Source organism: Habropoda laboriosa, unplaced genomic scaffold (assembly GCF_001263275.1).
Source record: "Habropoda laboriosa isolate 0110345459 unplaced genomic scaffold, ASM126327v1 scaffold257, whole genome shotgun sequence".
NCBI lineage: Eukaryota > Metazoa > Arthropoda > Insecta > Hymenoptera > Apidae > Habropoda > Habropoda laboriosa.
The window spans coordinates 353281-369686 of record NW_017100369.1 but is presented as its reverse complement, the minus strand read 5'-3'; the positions used below and the strand labels follow the sequence as shown (position 1 = coordinate 369686).

Sequence of the window (16406 nt, the reverse complement as noted above, 5' to 3'; positions counted from 1 at the left end):
TAGAAATCTTGGCATAAGCGATTCTGTCAGCTGTTTAGAACTAGTAACTATGGGATCAAACGTGTAGAAATTTATGATAACCAGGAGGAGGCTGTATTGCAGTTGCATACTCCACGTATCATTACCTTAGACACATGCATCAAGATTGCACCTAGCAACCAGTCACATGTATTTACAGTAAGTAAAGTTTTAACAGGGACAAGATTTAACTATGGAATTTAACAATGTGGAATAGTTATTTATTTCTTCTTTGTGGTTTCTTTTGCACATAGGTTGTGACTAAGTCAGGGATCCATTACTTTGGATGTTATTCAGAATCTGATATGAGTCATTGGATTACTGCATTTCAGCTAGTAGCATTTAAAGATAGTGTGTCTAATCAGACAATAGAAGAAAACAATGACTTATACTGTACCAGTGGAGAAGGAGTGTTTTCTGTCAAAGTTGTGGAAACAGATGCATCTAAACGTTGTGGCTTAGAAAGTAGGAACTATACACTTGTTGTAGCTGCAGTTGATATTAAATTAATGGATGGTGATGTGGTTCTGTTCACTTGGCCATATCGGTATATCAGAAGATATGGTTACAAAGATGGAAAGTTCATTTTTGAAGCAGGAAGAAAGTGTGAATCTGGAGAAGGCTCTTTTCGCTTAGAGCACGGTAGCCAGCAGGAGATTTTTCGATGCATGTATTCCAAGATGAGATCAATGAAAAAATTAATGAACGAAGAAAGTACTCCAAGCATTGAGTGCAATGATGCTCAGTACCATGCAGCCTTATCTATGGAGGCCGGTTCCAGAGCAGCATTACCCCCTTCTCCAAATAGTTCTGGTAATTTAATTGACATTGATTTTTCACCGCAAAATTCTCAAAAACAGTCGAGCTCCTCATCAAACTTGGACACTAGCTTATCCTCTAAACCTTCTTTATCTCTTGTTAAACCAAAACCCGCAAAACCACCGCGAAAATATATTTTCACGGGTTTATTGGACAAGAAAAACGTAGATCCCGAAATATCAGACTTACCTTCGTGCGGAGAATATAAGACATTAAACAGAGATAATTCTCCAGAGTTATCTCAGAAAACAATAGGAAGCTCCATACTTGATGATGAAGAGAGACACCCTTATGATTTAGTAGAAGTAAGAAATGACGCTTGGAAAACGCATGGTATTGATAATATACATCACACAGAAAGACCAAACTCGTTGATACATAGCGACAAGGACAAAGAAAACGAGGATGATTTTCAATATGAAACAATGATGCCTGTTATGTCGTCCCAAAGCTCGTCAAAGAGTAAGTCTAGTATTACGGATAATCCAGTGACTTCGGCGACGATGAACCATATGCCTTGTAAACCCAATGACGAACCTGATTACGATAAGTTGGAGCATTTCGGCTCTGCTACTAAAATTAATCAAAAGGGTACATATAAATTCGGAAATTTTAGCAGTGCTTCTCAAAATTCACATTCCAATGTTTCCCTAAATACTTCCGTAGTCGATACTAATACCGCATGGTCTAATTATGATATTGTCGAAGATATGTCCGCTGTTAGGTTAGCAGATGATAGTCACCTTGGTTATGGTGTTATTAGAAAGAAAACGAATCATTCTGAAACTGGGTCTACCAACAGCAGTATGGGTCCAAAGCATAAAGTTTTTAATAATAGCGAATATGCAATTGTATCAAAACCAAAAAGGGTATAAAAGATCCAAAATGATTACATTTAATAGCGATTCCAACTCTACGAATATATTAGGTTACTTCTACTTCAGAGATTCTTAACTCTCGAAAATGATAAGAGTACTAGTCTGCCTTATGACTAGGATAAGTTGATTCTTATTGTGCTGAATAATATGAAGTTAAATGCTGATATTTTATAACCATGTTACGGAAGTGCAGAAATGAAATGACATTTGTTCTGTGCAAAGATTAGTTTAAGAAACACTAGTCTTTTTAATCACTGTCAATTATGTAGAAATAATTATTTTTAGAAAGAAAATGATTTTACATATTCTAATAACTTTTAAACATACTGTCTAATGAATATTAGAAGTAAATTTATCGACGTTATTACGAAAAAAATTTCAACATTAGTATTTTAACACTATCAAAATGACTGATTGCAACAGAAACATATAGTGGCTTATATCACAATATATAGTTTAATGACAAAGTCAAGCAGAATTAAAAAATTGAATTTGCATGTCATTCCAATATCTGGTGTACTTAGAGATCTTTAATCTATAATATTATTATCATAATTATTCATAGTCCCCTATTATAATACTGTTGCAAGTTCAACAGAAGTTGTGCCTTCAGAGATATTTAAAGTTTATGACAATATAAATTTTTTCAAGATATATAATAGAATTTATATATGCATGATAAGGAATAAAAGCAATAAGTCATTCCTTTTGTTTCTAGTACTATATATTTTATATACATACATATGTATAATATATACACATTTATAGAAGATTTAACTATGTTCCATATATTTCATTGTTGAAAAACATTTTTATAAAAAATGTATTATGTATATATATTAATTGATATTCATGCAAGTATTCAATGTTTTCTCAATTAAAACTTGCCATATAACTTCGACATGTGCCAAGATCTACCATTTTTTATGAATGAAGTTAAATTTTATTGATATTACACTCAATCATAGCTTTTTTTTTTTTCCATAAAAAGTTACATGAACATTTGTTGCATTCAATAAAGAGGCAAGTCTTATAGAAATTTCATAAGATCTGAGAAACTTTATTCAAGAATATATATTTTTTACCAAATTGTACATATTAGAAGTATTATTTACATTTAATACAATTAAAGAAACACATGGTGCACATACACAATGAAAGCAACACTGTTTCTTTTAACAATTATTATTTGAAGGATCAACAAACACACTTTTAAGTCTTTCGATATTTACCAAACTTTGGATATTATTTTTTTTTCATATGTACTTGTAAGTTTAACATAGCATAAAAAACACACATAGTATACAATAAATTTAGAAGTATTTACACTCGTATTTACTTTGTCAAAATAAAGAGTCTTCCCTTCAACAATACTCCCTATGTTTCCTCTGGTGTTCCCACTTTTTTATACTGAACACGTGGCTCGTCTATTTGTTCGTCGGATAAATCTTGTTTCCACCCTTTATTATGTTGTATCAAGTCATTTTCAGCTTTAGCGACAATCTCGATGTAACCATCGATGTCATTTTGCACCTTTCGAACGGTCTCCCCTTTTGCCGCCATTAGTTTTTCGATGTTATTCTTATTCCTCAGTTCCGCAAACCATCCAAGATTATCAGCTATCAAATGATTATTTTTACAACCGTCACAACGAATTATAACTACTCCTTTTTCATAAGCTATTTTCGATATAATTTTCCCATTCCGATAATTGCACTTTTTACATGTAAACATCACTTTTATCTTCCCCTCGACTTTTCCAAGCACTTTTTTCTTATCCTGCTCGTTGTTACTTTCTTGAGGTGCTTCACAAAGGTTTGTACCTGTATGTACGAAAGCACGTTCGTAACGATTGACATTGAATTTTTCTTTTCGAATTATTGCGATCTGATGTAACTTTATAGGTTCTTTTGCGAAAGCTAGTCGCGTTCCACATCGTAATATTTGTCGCAATGAGAACATAATATTCTTTGTTATTTCCTATTGAATCTTCAATTATATAATGTTGTTTATTTTGGCCAGAAGTGCCTTTATCAAACACTTTTAAATTGCACCGATATCAATAGTACTTTTCCATTAAATGCATTACTTCTACATACCTCACGTGTAAACTGACACAATGTGTTATCGACTGCACCTAAAGGCGGGTTCGCATGTACGTCAATATAATACGGTCGTCTTTCAAATTACGACAAATCTATATATACATGAGGGAAAAAAATAACCAGGAATTTTTTTGAAAATTAATATTTTATTTCTATGAAAATCCACTCCATACATTTATTTATTACATACAAAGATCGATTGTTGATCGAATATATTAATTAATAAACAGATGCAGTGACACCCCAACTGGTTGTATATGGAAAGTATAAATGTTTGAAAACGAATTATTTCACGTTTATGTTTATTCTTTCCTTCCCTTCTTAATAAATTATATTGAGAATTTCGTATGATAAGAAGAAAAAATGAGTCTTTTTAAAATTACTAATCTTAGTAGGAGTAAATTCTCCTTTTACACTAATTTCTTTGCTTCAAAGAAACTCTTCAAGTGTTTCATTTGCCATGCACCCATAATTACCAGAAGTACAGACTGAGTGAGAGACCACCAGAACACACGGCGGTGTGTGCTTTCAGAAGTCTGTCTGAAACGTTCCTCCCGGTACTAAAAAAGAAAAAGCAACATACACAATGTTTTCCACAATGAAACAGTCAAAATCTACTAAAACAATCAATTACCCTCTGGTAATTTTGTTCTTTTGTTATCTGTTCCACTTGATCAAGGAGCTGACGTATCCTCAACTGCAATTCAGTAAACTTCTCCTTTTGAGCTGTGTTGGCATAATCAATAGTATGTTCACCAACTTGAATGTCCAAATGCACTCTCTGCATAACAAAACAAATTTGATTATGTCAAACATTCAAACAATTATGAATCAATACATATATCATGTTGTCATACCAGTTGACTACCACTGAACCAAGCACTACTGTTAGAGTATAAACAAATAACATGCTCGCCAGGTGTGTGAGAAGTGAACGAAATTCTTCCTTCCGAACTATACACTCTGGAAAGAATCATTTTGTCATCTGGATCGCGAACTTCCACGTGCATGCCCATTCCAGGGCTGCTTGGTGCGAATCCGCCGGTTCTCGGGTCAAACAATTCGACCTTATAATTTACTGCGTAGAAAAGAACAAAAGTTTGCAGTGAAAATTGTAGCACAGACGTATAACTAACTCCACTTTTATCAACATGTAGATTTCACGTACCTAAAACAGTCGTTTCATCTGGTATATCCTCGAGGAAACACTTTCGTTCAGTCTCAGCAATGTGAAAATAAAGTCCCGTGCCATATTCAAAGACACACAAGAGCACGAAAAGTGTACTACCGTATTTTAACATGGTTATCGACACGCACTGCTGTTACGAACACAGCAAAACTTAAATTACGAATGAAAATTCTGCGTGAAAGCACACACAGCACACGTCACCTTCGAAAACAATCGGTCAGGTTCACGTACGGGGCGCTGCTAGGCATTATCGATAGCAACTTTCTCGATAATCGAAAACCAAAGAGAAAAATAAAAAACAAAAAATGGACGTCACGTTGTTAGCAACTCTTGCTGCTTTAATTATTGTACTGATTGTCATTTGTACAGTGTTCTTGGGACGTAGATCCGGTATGTTCTTCGCCTGCGTAATTTCTCTTATGTTACCAATAAAATACCGCCTTGATTATAATCTCTCGCATTCCTAACCTAATAATTTATTATGAAACAAACGTTTTGTCATTGCTTGCAAATCCTGAGTCAATATTTTCATGTATTAGTCAGAAATACATGCTCAGATTGGTTATTTATTTTTTCTGAGTGTTTGACATTTCGGAAAAACGTCAAATGTTTGTTTTTTTTCCGACTATGTTATAGCTGGACAGAAAAAACAAGCAAATGCAGCGGAAAGAGTTGCACAAGGTAGGCCAGTGAGACGAGCAGCTGGTCAGAGAAATGCTAGACGTCGTATGCAAGCAACAACTGCCATTCAACCAGTGGAAGAAGATGATGACAGATCTGGAAATGAAGCAAATGACGAGGCAGATGAGAAGCCAACCATACCTGATCACAAGATGGGTACAAAGAAGAGAGCAAAATTGGCAGCAAAAGCAGAGAAGAAGGTCCAGAGAGAGAGAGATCAGCTTCTCCAAGAAGAGAGGGACAAGCAATATGAAAAAGAAAGAGAAGACGAATTGAAGCAGGAGGAGGCAGAAAAGAAAGCAAGAGAGGAGAAAGAAAGGAGAGAACACGAAGAATACTTGAAAATGAAAGAAGCATTCAGTGTAGAGGAGGAGGGTTATGACCAAGAAGAGAAGGAGAACGAAGAGAATTTATTGGAGTCATTTCTTCAGTACATTAAAGAGAACAAAGTGGTAATTCTGGAAGACTTGGCTGCACATTTTGGTTTAAAGACAGCAAGTGTTGTAGACAGGATTCGAGAATTGCAAGCAACTGGAAATTTAACTGGAGTGATTGATGACAGAGGGAAATTCATTTATATCTCTCAGGAAGAACTTGAAGCTGTTGCAAAATTTGTGAAACAGCGTGGTAGAGTCAGTATCGCTGAACTGGCAGAGAATTCAAGCCAATTGATCAACCTGAGTCCAGGAAGCAAGCATAAAGTGGTAGAGGCCAGATAGATCGATAATCTACCAACAATTGTAAAATAAAAATATTCTACTAAATTTATACATCGTTTCCCGTGCACGCGATAAACATATCCACCCAGAAAGTAGGATTGTTATACATAAAATCAAAATTCTATTTATATTTTATACACTGTATATTTTATTTTATTGTAAATAACACCTTTTTGAAATACAAACTTTATTTTCGTTGAGCAATCTTCGTATACAGGCAAACATCTTCGACATCCACGTCAGCAAAGTTCGATCCACTTCCTACTATATCGAGTCATTAGAAAAATATCCTCGTATTTACGAATCGTTCGAAAACACGCGAAATTTAACTTTTTCTCGTTGGTATTTGGTCAAAGAATTCCGGTTGTCCTGAAAGTAATAACCTGTTGAAATAGCAGATTGATGTTGCATCAGATTCTAGTTTGCATTTACAGGTTACGCGCCTTTATTTTTTCCATTTTCCCTCTGAATGTATAATTTATTTATCATTGGCCTGTACACCGACGACTTGGTCGCGAATATTGCGCTGTGCTTGCGAATATTAGACGCGAATTCGTCGAATCCGCCATGATGAAATTCATCCGGTCCAAATAAAAACAAAAGCATCCATGTTACAAATTCGATCGTTTCCTTAAAAATATCGACGCTGCGTTAAATTTACGGGAAGAAGAACAAAGTGCCCAGCCCTTTACGACCATTATGCGTCCCATTTCTCACACTAACGTTAGTTCAGCAGTGACGAAGCCTTGGTCGGACATTTTTCTACGCCCTCGAACAGCGCGCAGTTTGTTTTTCGGAGGAATGATAATAGTTCTGGTCCAGATACGACTACGATTTCTACGTCTCGAAAGAAATATAACCGTGTCACACTACGTTCGACAATTTATATCCTCGTATTTTCCACGAAATTCGTTCTATTACCGGGAATTATTTTCTTTCACGGTGAAAATTACAATGTTTAAAAATACCACTTTGCAACACGTCTCTCCTCTCTCGAGACAATTTATGCACAGTTTTTCCTCGACAAATATATCAATTGCAACCTAGTTAATTGACGTATGTAGATCGATAACGTGACTATTAAACGTGAGATCGATTAACGATTTTGTCGTTTACACACGGGGATCGAGATCGATCCCCACTCGACCGACACCTGAAGGCACGATTCGCGAAGAAGGGGACACGCAGAGACTATGTAAAAGGCGACGAGATCGCCGGAGAACCTGCAGTCCTCCTGAAGGCCCTCGTGTCGACGTCTCTACTTGAAAATTTTCCCTGTTTCTGTCGAATCTTCGAAAATTTCGAAAGAGAAAATCAGTGGGATAGATCAGTTGGAGCAACGTCGAGGGAAAAATTGTAATCGAACAGAACCGTGACAGTGTTTCGTGGAAATCTCGAGAAGACCTATGTGTCGATGAGGTGCAAAGTCTTGGACTGTCAAGGAAACTCCCCGACATTCTTAGCCAGTGTTAGGTAAGTGCAGAGACACGCGAGAACAGGTTCTCTGCTACGTGCACCACACGGTCGTCTTCTTCGTAGTAACAGCTTTTTTAACTGTGAAAATCGGGTCGAATTAATTTCTTTCGAAACGATGACGATGTGGAATAGTACTGGGTGAAGATCGATGGGTGGGTCCCCTGAGAACCTGTTTACCGGTATCCTTTGCACGATTATAAATCACTTCTTCTTTTTTTCTTTCTTCTTAATCGACGTTTCTTCGAAAAATTAGAATACCAAGAAGTTTCTCGGATTAAATGGTTGAATTAGAGTAATCGGTGTGTTTCTTGGATAAAATAACGAGGAAGTAGGGATCGTGAAGATTTGCAAAATTACGTATTAATGGTACTTGAACGTGTTTTTTTCTTCTTCTTATCAACAGGCTCGCTAAAAACCTACGTACTCGCAAGGGGAGTCGACGAGGTAACACTGGCAATCGTTTAGAATTGCTAGTTCTGGTTCATTTGCATCACGTACCGTAGAGTGAGTGTCTTGCGTATCTAATAAGCGGAAAATAGCCTTGAAAATAGAATAAGGAACGGTTAATAACAGGGGAATAATTATTGCTTTCGAAGGTAGCAAAAAAGGTGGACACTTTAGATTGACAGTAAGTACAGTGTCTGAATAGCTTCAGGTACTAAATTCGAGCAATCGCTTCGTCAACAATCGGCCGGAACATCGATTCAGATTGGTCTTGAACGAATATAGAAGAGGAGCGTGGTAATTTTGAAGGAGGAACAGCAGGAGAGAAAAATGGGCCACACTAAAATACAGAATAGCGCCATTAGGGGACCTCACGAGAATTTCAGGTACATTTAAACGATTATCTCTAAGATTTTTCAATTTTCTTCAATTTTGCAATATCCTCATAATTTCAAATTCGAGACTAATATTTTAAATAATTTAATTCAACTTTCCTCGATACTAAAATTAGAAAAATATTAGAAATAATTTTATTTAATTTTCCTGGATACTAAAATTTAAAAAAAATTATAAATGATATATTTGAACACAAATATATTAAATTGAAAATTATTATTTAAGCAAAATAAGAATAGTAAAATTTGATAAAATGAAATGAAAATATCGATGGTGACTGAATGAAGATTATTTGATATTTAATATGCAGCAAGGACAAAAATGGAAACGCATCGTCAGGATATCAGCAGCAATCGCAGCAGCAGCAGCAGCAGCAGCAGCAGCAACAGTCGACGAACAAAAAGGACAAGTACGGCTCCTGGGGACCGGTGTATAAGAACAAACAGAACTTCATTGACATGCACATTTGCTAATGTCTCTTCAAAGGGAGTCCAGTTATATCAGGATTAATGGTTCCGCGAGTGTGCGGCTTCAAAGAACAGATCCTTCCTCGATGATCTAAATTAGCGGCTTAGGAATTTTTACAGCGATGTTCAGACGAATAAAGAGATGATCCCACGTTGCTTTCATCGTCCTGTCACCCACACATCTATACTCTCGAATTATGCACACACACACACACACGTACTATGAATTAACAAAATGAAAAAAGAGACGTAAACTGGATGAATTTGTGTTCCTCCTTTGTCTTACGTTCGGAATTACCCTCTTTGAAGGGAGGGAGGAATGGCTGGTGTCGTGGCTCGACGACAGACGAATGTGAAAAAAGTACGCCTCTAGTTCCGGCGGATATGCAAGCCACCGGGGAGACAAAGAAGAAGAACTTGGAAAAAATAGCTAGCGGTATTTGCAGGGCGGAGGATCTCTGAGAGTGTAGCTACCGAGCTACCGATACCGACACGGTTTTTCGAACAGTTTCGTAAATAAATTCTTTCATACTCCGGGGATCTCTGGATACGCTTAAGTGAATCGTTCTGTTATGGTCAGACTACTCGAACACTCCCTACGAACGTCGTTTATACTTCAGTTTACTACGACGATTACGGGTTTCTGACAAAGAACGAGGAAACGTGTGAGGAATTTTTCTTTAAAAAGTAGTTTCTTTTGCAAGTAGATTAGTTCAAGTTTGTTTTCTAAATTGAAGAAGTGGAATGGTCGGAAAATTTATTGTTTTCCAACCTCGGATTAAAGGAGTATTAAGAGAACAGGAAAATTTTAGGGGGGAGCTTAGAAAAATTTCAAAAGTTTCTTTGTTTTTTAAACGGAAGAAATGGAAAGGCCGGAAAATTCACTGTCTTTCCAACCTCAGATCAAAGGAACATTAAGAAAACAGAAAAATTTCAATAATTTCTTTTCTTTTAAATGGAAAGGTCGGAAAATTCACTGGTTTCACAAACTCAGATTAGAAGAATATTAGGAAAAAGGGAAAATTTTGGGATTAGAAAAATTTCTTTGTCCTTTAAATTGAAGAAATGAGCAAAAATCGTCGGAAGACTTGAAAACAACTGTCACTCCGAGGAGTTAGGAATAATATCGAAGTCTCAGCTGCGCGTTGCATCCCCAGATTAAGGGAATAGTAGGGGAAAGCCCGAGTGTAAAGTTAGGGTGGGGAAAGCAACGAGGAAGAAAAAAGCTCCTGGACAAACGAGAGCTTCGCCTTGGCTCGGGGCGGACGAGTGCAAGGGAACGTGGTGCAGTCGTTGAAAACGCGTCGACTAGTTCGGTGTTCCTCTGAATGGAGGGTCGGGGGCGTTCCAGCGTTCAGATCGACGCTCGAATAATCGACGTTCGACCGCGTGTACCTATCTTCTAATTTATTTATTTATTTAACTCCTTATCGAACGCGACGACGTTCGGTATTAACCTTTTACTCGTTAAGGAAAAAGAGAAGAAAAACGTCGAAAGTATTTCTCTCCCTTTTTTTTTCGCTTATAAATTACGCGAGAAGATTCTTCGTGAGGATCGTGTGCATAGAAGAAGAATAAGAAGAAGAAAACGAGGAGAAAGAAGGAAAAGTGTCGTTGCACCGTGGAACGCGGGATAGCCGAGAGTCGACGTCCCGACGCTGCTATTTCGAGGCTGAAACACACCGGTAAGCTTTTGTGTTCGATACGTCTCTTTTCGCTGCATTACTCGCGAGCTTTCGACCAGTTCGATCTGTGCTTCCTAAAGAAAAAAGCGAATCTGTTCGTGAGTCCTTTTTTCATGGCGATCGACCGCGTTCTCCGCATGCCTTTCAAGGAGATCCTCCTCTCTCTCTCTCTTGGCTAAAATTCCTCGTCCTTACGACAAAACTTAATCTTCTTCTTCTTCTTCTTTAGCGAAACCTTTTTACTCCTCGTCAGATGTACAACATCGAGTATCGTTAATTGCCCCGAAAAAAAGTGCAAAGGGAATCCGTGACCGATCAGCTGATCAGAAAGGCTACAGGCAGATCCTGCGAAGAAAATTGCAGAAAACCCGTTCGAAACGAGTTTTCCGCGAAACCTTCGAGATAAATTCCTGCACGCGTTCTAATCGCGTTGGATATCGAGCGACGATCAGCGTTGCCTCGAGGGCCACGGATGTGGACCGGAAATAGAGCTTCCTCTATCCAAGCAGCGATCCCTCGATAGAAGCGTGGAACAACGTCCCTTTTGCGTGCCGAAGGGCGGCCGTCACGTCTAAATCCCGACCGTCTCTCCTCTTCTTCTCTCCCTTCTTCTTTCCTGCCTCTGTCGATGGTAATGCTCGTTGCATCCGTAGGTACAACGGCACCCGGGCGCTATTTTTGTCAGCGGCGAACAGTTAGCTGGTGCCAGGCACCCTCTTGCTTAGCAGCCGGAGGAGGCATCAGACTCGCGGACGCGTGCCCGATCTCGTTAGACATCCTCCTACGTGGAAAAATGACGAATGACTTCGATAAGAATACTACTCGTGAACGCGACGAAATGTCGCCGTGGAGAATCGGTGTCTGTTATGTGGGTCAGAGGACTAATAGCGTTGGGGAATGGAGCAGGCGGTAAATTGGAGGAGAATTATTTTAGGTGTTGATAAGTTGGACCTAGATGTGTTCAATTTTAGCGAGAGATCGTTCCAGATTTTAGTTGTTTGCTGTGGACGATGATAAGGCTGGAGTATACAGGGTGTGAGTGAAATAGGTGGGCGAATGGATGGAAAAATGGCGTGTAAACACAGGCCCGGAAGCTCTTTCTTTCCGAGATATAAGTGATTTTCGTATACGTGGAAACTTTGCACGAGTAACTTTGCATTCTCGCTTCTTCTTTTTTTATTCGGAGTAGATTTCTGCGAAGAGAGCTTTTCAGAAAGCTCCTTTTCATCCTTACGAAGAGTAGAATACGATGCCAAAGGTTGTTCACCTATTTTGGTTTCACCCTGTGCACAAACGTTCCCTTAATATTCGCTTCCTCGAAGACGATGCATCGGTGCATCGTTAATTCTTAAAGATCTTTGGATCCTTTGTTATCATCTTCCTTTAGGAATAGTCACCTGGAAACATTTCCTTAATTTCTGCTAAATACCATTTTATCTCAGACCTACCGTTAAACTAAACCTGCAATTAGCGTAAAATGCAATTTCTCGAGCAATTGCAATATTTAGCAACAGAAGGAAGCCCCACTTCCGTTCACCGTATCGTTCAAACACTTTTTTTGTCCCTTTAAAGGTGCCCGTATTAATCACACGCGCAACTAGAAACGCACCAGACGGATGTTCCCCATTCCTCCTTGTAAGTAAGTTTGACAATTTCATACACAGAGGAGCACGTGTCCGTCATTCCGGAGGCGCGCGTGCCCCGCATTAACGTCAACCGTGCGAGGGTGAGGAGGGACTTCCACTTTAGAAAGTGAAAAAAGCTCGATGAAAAAGCCTCGAAGCATCTCCTCCTCTGAAAATAGGGGGAACACCTGAACATCTGATTCTATATTTGTTTCCACGAGAGATGCTCGAAGAGAGAGAGAGAGCGAGATGTTGACCGAACGATGTCGATCGTCGACGTCGAAGACAGCCTGATTCGGCGGGTTCGACCGGTTTATCGGCGTCCCCCGTGAAGAAATTCGATCTTTGACGGTACACGGGGGGACTAAATATAACCAGGAAGTAACGTCGGTGGCAATTCACGTATGTTCTCGTCACCTTCTGGGCCCAGCACGCGCATAAACCACGTGGTAACAGGGCTAAGCCCCTGACAGAAAGTTCCGACCGCGTTATTGCATTAGCCTGCAGGCACGTGCGTGCGTGCATGCGTGCATACGTGCGTGCGTGCGTGGGTGCAAAGGGCAGGGAATTAGTGAGTGGCGTCTGAGGCGTCAAGGGTGTCGTTCAGGTCCCTGCCACGGAACCGGCCAAGTTCGTTCAACTCGAGAGGGTCGAGTTGTTGCCCGAGAGAAGCCACGAGGAGTGGAAAGCCTGGAAATTTATTGGATCTTATAAATCAGAGCAGGGAGGGTTTCCTCTTCCGCGAGGAATTTTCTGAAGATTCGTGTGTTTCTTCGTGTACAGGGTGATTCACTGGAAACAGCCTTTAATATCCAAGGATGTTTCCAATATACGGGGAAATTTATTGGACCTTGTAAAGTAGAGTAGGAAGGGTTCTTCTTCTGAGAAGAATTTTGTGAATTTTCGTGTGTTTTCTGATATACAGGGTGGTCCGTTAGAAACAGCCTTAATGTCCAGGGATGTTTCCAATATACAGGAAAATTTATTGGAACTTGTAAAATAGAGCAGGAAGGGTTTCTCCTCTGAGAGGAATTTTGTCAAGATTCGCGTGTTTTTTTATATACAGGGTGGTCCGTTAGAAACAGCCTTAATATCCAAAGATGTTTCCAAGATACAGGGAAATTTGTTGGACATCATGAAATGGAGCAGAAAGGGTTCCTCTTCTGGGAGGAATTTTGTAAAGATTCGCGTGTTTTTTTATATACAGGGTGGTCCGTTAGAAACAGCCTTAATATCCAAAGATGTTTCCAAGATACAGAGAAATTTGTTGGACATTATGAAATGGAGCAGAAAGGGTTCCTCTTCTGGGAGGAATTTTGTAAAGATTCGCGTGTTTTTTTATATACAGGGTGGTCCACTAGAAACAGACCACCTTAATAACTTTCGTGGTAGCGATATGGTAAAAGTGTACATTAGCGAAAGAGGCAAGATGTGGATACATCATCGAATGGCGACCTGTATTCAAATTATATCGGGTGTTGCAATACTTTTATAATTAGAGGAATTGAAGTGGTAAATGATGTAAGCTCCAAAAATATTTTGTACCATTTATCTTCTCTCGGAATATGTAACAGTGGCAAACGCCGAAGATCCATACCGTTCATGTACGTTTAAGGTGGTCTGTTTCTAACGAATCACCTTGTATACTTGATCACTGCTTGCATACTTTTAACGACAATTTGGGAATATTATTTTTAATACAGCGTAATAAACAATGACAATTCCGGAGGAAGGGGAAACGAGCGTTTCTCGTGAGAACTCATCATTGACAGGATCTAGAATGAAACGGATGCTGTACACTTGCATCCTGTCGTTAGCGTAGCCAGTTGCACATCAATTACAACAATCGCGTGCGATCGCGTGAATTATTTCGTTCCCCAGACTGTATCGTTCTCTCTGTCTGTTTAACACTAAGCGTATCAACTCTCGTATACTTTTCACCCTGAAACCGATCGGTTATCCAGCCCGTCTCTTCCGTCGTTTTAATTTTAGCGACGAATCTCTCGTTAACATCCTATATATACATTTGTTCAGGGATCAGGGTGGCCAGGAATTTCCGCGATACCCTTTTTCGCACGAACAGACACGTTCTCCTATTTCTATGTCAACCGACACGATTTCGAGGCGCCGTGTTTCGTGAAGAGAGGGAAGAAAAAGCAACGTGGAAAAAGTAAAATAAAATCGATCATTTCCTCTCGTTTGCTCTCCTCGAAACTGAAGGAGAAGAAAGAACGCGAAGTGGGGAGAGAGTGTCTTCCTAAGAATAGAAGAATTCTTTTTTCTCGTTGTGCTCTTCCGTTCGTTGCAATTGTCGGGGGAGTATCGAAGATTGTTACCTGATAATGGAAACAAAAAAAAATTGGTTTGGTGCAAGACGCGTGTAGAGAAAGAATTTTCCCAGACGGTCGAGTGACGTCGAGCAAGTCGGATCTCCGTTTGTGCGCTTCTAAATGCAAGGGTTTAAAAATATCGATTCCTGGAACGGTTCGCAGAAATCGAGCAGCGAGATATTTAAGCCCTCTCTCTTCGTTTTCTTTGTTCCATGTATACCCGCCGCCAAGCCAGACCCCCCGCGAACCTAAAGGCGTGGTTACAACCACCGCTCTGTGCGCCGCGTGTATACACGTGCATCCGCAGACTCGAGGTCTACAAAGGCTGCGGGGGAAATTACGCGCCCGAATTAGCTATCAAAAGGAAATGCACGAGTCAAATTGTTTTTCCAATGGGGAAGATCGAACGCGATGGTCTTCCGGTGCTTAGCCGCGGAGGACTTCCGGTTTCCAAAGTGAGGGGAAAATTGGAAATTTTTTAATTTGAGATTTGAAAGCTTGAAAGTTTCAATATTTGGAAATTTGAAAGTTTGGTTATTTGAAAATTTGGAAAGTTTGAACATTTGGAAGTTTGAAAATTTGAAAGTTTGTATATTTAAAAATTTGAAAGTTTAAATATTTGAAAGTTTGAAAATTTGAAAGTTAGAATATTTGAAAATTTGAATATTTGAAGGTTTGAATATTTGAAATTTGAATATTCGAAAGTTTAAAAATTCGAAAACTTAATTATTAGAAAATTGGAAACGAAAAAGTTTAACCGAAACAAGGGAAGTTACCACAATATTTGCATTTCGCAACGACGCGACGAAGTCATGTACCGACAGCTGGTACATTCTTAGACATAACGAGGCGTTCGTTCCTACGGTGATCGCATCTCGGAAGAATGACGTCTACCGGTGCGTCGAGACGACGGCGGTCGTCTTACTCGAAATAGATCCCGAACACGAAGACGCCTCGTGGGCACATCCACGAGGAAACCGGTTGCTAGGGGAAAAATGAATCGTTCGTTTCGATAAATTTGTTAATCAAGAAAATTTTATGTATCTCATACTTGTCACACTTTACGATACAATATTGAAACTCAAAGCAAATGATTCAGAAACGTAACCAAGAAGGAACATCACTGACTTTCTTCTTGAGAAAGTATTTCGTCGAGCACTCTACACACATACACACACGCACAAAACGTGAAACAGGAGTTAGCTTGTTTGACTTAAATTCGGGAGGGGTTGCCATTTTTGGTACAAGGACGCACATGTCAGCCGAAGGAGTACACGAAAAACATATGGGACAACGTACATAACGTTTGCACGGCCATTGAAGGGGACTGACGAATAAATAAACCAGACGTTTATTACCTGAAGAAATTTCCAACTAACCTCCTGAATCTGCAGCTCTTCCGGTTCGTTTAAATTATCATCAACGATATCCCCGTGCATTACGATCGTCACGCTCGAACTCTCACAGAGATCATTTTAATTCGAAGAATTTCCCCTGATGTGCAAATGGGCAAGTACACACACAAGCATACCACGAGATTCTTTACCGTATAAAATATTACCACGCAACGAGAA

At 39.2% G+C, this 16406-nt stretch overlaps 5 protein-coding genes and 1 long non-coding RNA gene across 6 annotated transcripts in view; 4 read left to right on the top strand and 2 right to left on the bottom strand.

Annotated features, from left to right (window-relative positions):
* Positions 1–1712, top strand: part of LOC108574798 (docking protein 3) — a 2741-nt gene extending 1029 nt beyond the window's left edge. Inside the window, exons 2-3 of the mRNA XM_017937442.1 lie at positions 4–177; positions 273–1712. Of these exons, the coding sequence (XP_017792931.1) occupies positions 4–177; positions 273–1712 (1614 nt within the window). The remainder of the gene's footprint in view (positions 1–3; positions 178–272) is intronic.
* A 1297-nt stretch (positions 1713–3009) lies between these two features.
* On the bottom strand, positions 3010–3698 carry LOC108574804. The gene has a single exon (XM_017937448.1). The coding sequence runs from the start codon at positions 3675–3677 to the stop codon at positions 3093–3095; it is 585 nt and encodes a 194-aa protein (XP_017792937.1). The 5' UTR covers positions 3678–3698; the 3' UTR covers positions 3010–3092.
* A 532-nt stretch (positions 3699–4230) lies between these two features.
* LOC108574785 (transmembrane emp24 domain-containing protein eca) lies at positions 4231–5239 on the bottom strand. Its single transcript, XM_017937425.1, has 4 exons — positions 4989–5239; positions 4678–4898; positions 4455–4601; positions 4231–4380 (listed from the first exon to the last, which is right to left on the bottom strand). The coding sequence occupies exons 1-4, from the start codon at positions 5119–5121 to the stop codon at positions 4231–4233; spliced, it is 651 nt and encodes a 216-aa protein (XP_017792914.1). The 5' UTR covers positions 5122–5239.
* Positions 5240–5247: 8 nt separating this feature from the next.
* On the top strand, positions 5248–6493 carry LOC108574784 (DDRGK domain-containing protein 1). The gene is made up of 2 exons (XM_017937424.1): positions 5248–5399; positions 5646–6493. Exons 1-2 carry the CDS (start codon positions 5315–5317, stop codon positions 6407–6409), a joined length of 849 nt encoding a protein of 282 aa, XP_017792913.1. The 5' UTR covers positions 5248–5314; the 3' UTR covers positions 6410–6493.
* A 1155-nt stretch (positions 6494–7648) lies between these two features.
* Positions 7649–8391, top strand: LOC108574788. The gene is made up of 2 exons (XR_001891426.1): positions 7649–7882; positions 8289–8391. It is a non-coding gene; the product is annotated as an uncharacterized LOC108574788 (long non-coding RNA).
* A 91-nt stretch (positions 8392–8482) lies between these two features.
* LOC108574787 (myb-like protein M) lies at positions 8483–9343 on the top strand. The gene is made up of 2 exons (XM_017937427.1): positions 8483–8715; positions 9036–9343. Exons 1-2 carry the CDS (start codon positions 8660–8662, stop codon positions 9196–9198), a joined length of 219 nt encoding a protein of 72 aa, XP_017792916.1. The 5' UTR covers positions 8483–8659; the 3' UTR covers positions 9199–9343.
* The last annotated feature ends 7063 nt before the right edge of the window (positions 9344–16406 follow it).